Source organism: Siniperca chuatsi, linkage group LG3 (assembly GCF_020085105.1).
Source record: "Siniperca chuatsi isolate FFG_IHB_CAS linkage group LG3, ASM2008510v1, whole genome shotgun sequence".
NCBI lineage: Eukaryota > Metazoa > Chordata > Actinopteri > Centrarchiformes > Sinipercidae > Siniperca > Siniperca chuatsi.
In genome coordinates, this window is record NC_058044.1 from 27,630,043 (window position 1) to 27,634,920 (window position 4,878).

The 4,878-nt window shown below is 47.3% G+C and overlaps 1 protein-coding gene across 1 annotated transcript; it reads right to left on the reverse strand.

Moving 5' to 3' along the window:
- Window positions 1–201: 201 nt before the first annotated feature.
- Window positions 202–3,877, reverse strand: rtn4rl2a (reticulon 4 receptor-like 2 a). Its single transcript, XM_044190923.1, has 4 exons — window positions 3,664–3,877; window positions 2,797–3,023; window positions 2,420–2,653; window positions 202–2,189 (listed from the first exon to the last, which is right to left on the reverse strand). The coding sequence occupies exons 1-4, from the start codon at window positions 3,719–3,721 to the stop codon at window positions 1,329–1,331; spliced, it is 1,380 nt and encodes a 459-aa protein (XP_044046858.1). The 5' UTR covers window positions 3,722–3,877; the 3' UTR covers window positions 202–1,328.
- Window positions 3,878–4,878: the final 1,001 nt, after the last annotated feature.

The following is a 4,878-nucleotide window of genomic DNA, read 5'->3' on the forward strand; positions in this document are numbered from 1 at the left end:
GTGGTCAGTCGTTTTAGTCCACTATAGTCAGATTTAGTCACAGTTTAGTCACACAGCGGCAATCCGCTACTTTTAGTTGAACCTTTGTTTTTGTTTTTAGATGTTTTGTCTGTTGTATGTGCTTTTGCGTTCAACACAAAATCCCTTTTTTAAAATTAAATTCTGCAAATGATGCCCAAAGAAAAGCATGAGACAGCATGATTCAGGAAATATTCGGTGTATCTTTTTATCAAGATCTTCATCTGCATCCAAGTCAACAATCTTTACACATTATATCAATATGTCACAGAAAGACATCCAAAAACTAAAATCTCTGGCTTCCTGACAGGAAGCATTATTTCCTTGTGGTTGTCGCAAACAACACCATATTTACAGAAAATGGTGGATGGTATGAGTTGGATGGATGGAACAACTACCAATGAGTGGATTTATTACTTTTCTCCTGCAATTTGCTGCTTCTACCGCCAGCACTGTCCTTCAGAGCGTCCGCGCTGTATTCTCGCTGCTTCTTTTCTTATTGCTGCATGAACACTGACCCCCTCCTCCCTCCTTTTTCCTCTTCCTTTTTCTAATCCTGTTTCTTTAAAAAAAATCCCCTCCTCTCCTCTCCCTGTCACTGTCCTTGTAACCCTTCCTTCGTCGTTGACATGCCTGCATTCCTCTCTCTTTCTTTTCCCTCCCTCCCAGCTTCACAGTATATTTTCCTCTCTTCTCTCTCTCTTAGTAAACTCTCAGCCTCACTGTGCATCGTGCTCTGTCCTGTAGAAGTATTTCTCAGATCAAAATGAAAGCATTTGCTGGATCAATTTGAACACTCACAAAAATACATACCTATTTACATGACACTTTAAGTGGTTACAGTATTGTCATTACTGTGTACCGATTCTAACAGTAATTGTAGTATTTGTAGCAGCCAGTTAATTGGATGCACTAATAGCTCTAGTAGTTCTAACGAAGCTGAAGTGACAAAATTAACATCATTCACAACTGCTAGCAAATCGCGCTGATATTAGTGATGGACCCAGCCCTCGTAGCCCTGATTGCAGGGAATCATAACATGACATCATACAGGTGAGACACAGAAAGCCATACCTGTAGAGTATTGTAGATATATATGACCTTAGCTGAACAACTCTTAGCAGCCCTGAAAAGTGTTAAGCCCTGTAGGTGGTAGATTCAGAATCTAACCGTCCCCCTATCTCCCTCGCTGTGCCTTGAGGATTGGCTTACAGCAAAGCGGGCAAAGGGGGTGTAGAGAGTCTAACAGGGATCCTCACAGCCTTTAAAACAGGCTGGAAGGGGAAGGGGCATGGTACTAAGAGTCAGATTCAGCCGAATAGCAGGTGGAGGCTGAGGCAGAGGCTGAAAACAGAAAGGGCTAGTAGTGAGAGGTAAGAGGGAGAGGAGGATGAGGGAGAGGAGGAAGATGGAGGCAGGTCAAACTCAGGTGGACATTCGAGCTCGAAGCATCGCAGGGTGACACCTGAGTCCTCGTTGCCGTAGTTTGCCCAGTACTCTTCTGGGTCGAGTTTGGGCAGCGCCAGCTCTTCCTCCCCCAACTCGTACTTGACTACAGACGTGGTTGTGGATGGGCCTTTCCCGTGCAAACCAGCCTTGACAGTCTCTGAGGATTTCTCAAAGACGCCTTTCGTAGACGACTGGGGCTTGTTCTTGTGGAACCACCAGCGGGTTTTGGTGCTGAAGGTGGTGGTGGTGGAGCCGGCGATGGAGCCTGGGTCGGGCAGGGGGCAGAGGGCGAAGTCCATCTCACGAAGGAAGCGGAGGTCCTGGCCACGGCGGGTTGAAGGGGAGGCACAGATCACCTCAGATGAAGACACACGGGCCTCGCGGAACCACTCCCACAGGGCGCGGGCCTCGCAGCCGCAGGACCAGGGGTTGGCGTTGAGGCGGAGGAACTCAATGCCCTGCGTGTCCCTCAGGGTCTGACTGGGCAGCTCAGCCAGGGAGTTGTTGAAGAGGAAGAGCATGGTCAGGCGGCCGAGGTCGCGAAAGGCGCGGCGGTTCACCTGCCTGATGCGGTTGTCGTGGAGGAGAAGGCGGTCGAGGTTGACCAGGCCGCGGAACACGTTCTCTGAGAGGGTGCGGATACGGTTGCCATGCAGGAAAAGCTGGCTCAGGTTGATGAGGTCAGAAAAGATGTCGTCCTGCAGGAAGTGGAGATTATTCTCCTGAGGAAGAAAAGAAAAGAAGGAAAGGGGTTTAGCATGAAAAGAACAGACACACTGGGATTTGTAACATTTGTAACTGGACATTTGTGATGCTGTGAATGTACATGTGTGGGTGGCTGCATGTGTGCGTGTGTGTGTGTGTGTGTGTGTGTGTGTGTGTGTGTGTGTGTGTGTGTATCTGTGTGTCAGAGTTATCTGCATGCATTTGTATGTCTCTCCATCGCCCCTACCTGCAGGTAGAGGAACTGCAGGCTGTAAAGCTTGTGGAAAATGTCATGGGGCAGGGCAGTGAGCCGGCAGCGGTGCATGTGGAGGCTCTGGAGCTTCTCTAGGCCGCGGAAGGCTCCCCCCTCCAGCCTGTGGAGATTGGGGTTGTCCCCCAGGTCCAACTCCTCCAAGTCCCTCAGCTCACTGAAGGCCCCTGCCTCAATCCACGTGATGTTGTTGGAGAACAGCCACAGAACCTGATGTAAGAAAAAACGTGAATTGAACGTCGACATTACTTAACTTTAAATGTTTTTTTTAAAACATGATGAAATAGAACTTTTCTAAGCTTCATATTTCTCCTTCCCTTCCTGCAAACGCCCTTTTCCCCACTCCTTCTTACCTGAGTCCCGAAGCCAAAAGAGCCAACTCTAAGCTGCGTGATGCGGTTGTTCTGAAGGAACACGCGCTGCGACTCATAGGGCACTCCGACCGGGACGGCGGTGAAGTTCTGCGCCTGGCAGCTCACAGTCATGGGCGTCGGGTAGCACACGCACAGGTGCGGGCACGCCGATGCCGGACTTGGCTTGCCGAGGACCAGCCACACCACCAGCCAGAGGGAGAGACCGCCTGGAGGAGAGCAGGGAGAGAGGGAGGTGAGCGGGAGCTGTCCAGGGTGCTGAAATCATCTGTCGCTGTACATTACATCAACACACTGACTCCAAACGAGGGAATATTTGCGCTTCTTTTGTGTTGCATGTTAAAATTGTATATTTATTTTGCTATTATTGCATGTATGCACTGGTATTTTGGCTGGAATTACATCTAGAATAACAGGATGAACACCTTACAGCTTTATGTTTCTCCAATAAATGAAATGTAAGCCTCAGCACTACACTTGTCCAGACCATTACGCACAGCATGCTCAGAAAGGGATGAAGTCAAAACATAGAGTAGCAGCTATTTCTTGGAGTTAATAAAACGTTCTTATATATTCCACTTCACATCCTGCAATTTGACTATAAGTCAGAATATATACTATATTTTTCTGCCAGAACTTCCTAGTTTCCTTTCGATCTGTATCATCCATCAAATCATGTATCCATTTTGGATGCTACATTTAATATATCAAAGTACCACAAGCGTTGTTAGATTAAAAACTCTGAAATTTACTTAGAAATTGTTGCAGAAGTAATGAAAAGCAGCGTTAGCTCTATGATTGTAGTGTCCATGTGGTATCCAAAACCAAAGAAGACAGAGAGAAACTTACTTTTGCAGTTGCGCATGATGGAGCATCGTCGGCTCCGAAAAATCGAAGAGGTTTCCATCCTGAACCAAAGCCCAAAGCGAGTTAGCCTAAGAGGGCGAAGTTAAGCCTGCTATCTCCGCTGATGCCCTGGTTCCCGAGTCGGAGCGACTGAGAGTGTACCGGTTGATGGCTACCAGTGTCCCATATATACTCAAGCATCCAGTTATTGCCTACGGCAGTGGGCACCGTGGAATCTCCTACGTCACCGATCCGGGGTCATGAATGAGTGAGGGCGGCAAAAAACGGAAAGGGGAGGGGCCGACCATTGGGGATTCTCTTGGAGAGTTTGTACGCGCGTAAAGACTGGTTGGAGACGTGCGCTCAGACTCTGTGAGAGGAGGAGACTTTCTCGACGCACATAGGAACAAGAGGGAGGGAGAGCGAGAGAGTGAAAGTAGAAACGGGGGGGGGGGCAAGGCACGGTAATGATGACTGGGCTCTGTGGAGGAGCGGAGAACGGGTAGGAGAAGAGCGCACAGCTCGTTTCCTGGCTGGCTCTCTAAGAGACCGTTATGGTCTGTTTCCGGCGCGCTGCAGCCAGACAGAAAGAGACAGAAAAGGGCTTGGATGGCTCTGCATTAGGAAAGGAGGATGCCCCCGAATTATGATTCAACCACAAGAGAGAATTCGGTGCCAGAAGAGAGTCACTCAAAACAACCGTGATTGAGTAGTATTTGTTGTGGAGGTTAACTACGACATGCTCCAGTCATACTGTTTGTATATTAATTATAGCTTCTGACATAATTCTTCTGATGATGGAGATATGAAATAGCATTAATTGGCTAAACAAGACAAGCGTGGTCAGATAGAAGTTTGCGTTATTACTATTTAAGAACATTTGGATTCCTTTAAACAAAATTAGAGTTATTTAGATGTGAATGGGACTTGTCAAATGTAATTCCTCTCAGTTCATATGGCTTATTTCCCTGTTTTTATTGCACTAGTTCAAATATTCTTGATATTATTCTTAAATATTCGTGTTAATTAGGTTCATAAATTGGGGGGAACGGGCTACTAATGAAGCCAGAAAGACAGCAAAACACAACAGATGCTTTAATATGCATGCCACTTCAAGTCTGTTTTGCTGTGCGTCTGTGCCTCAAGCTGTCACTGCTTGTGTTTGACCACCAGCTGTAAGATAGCAAGATAGCATTGATTGTGACAATGATACAGTGT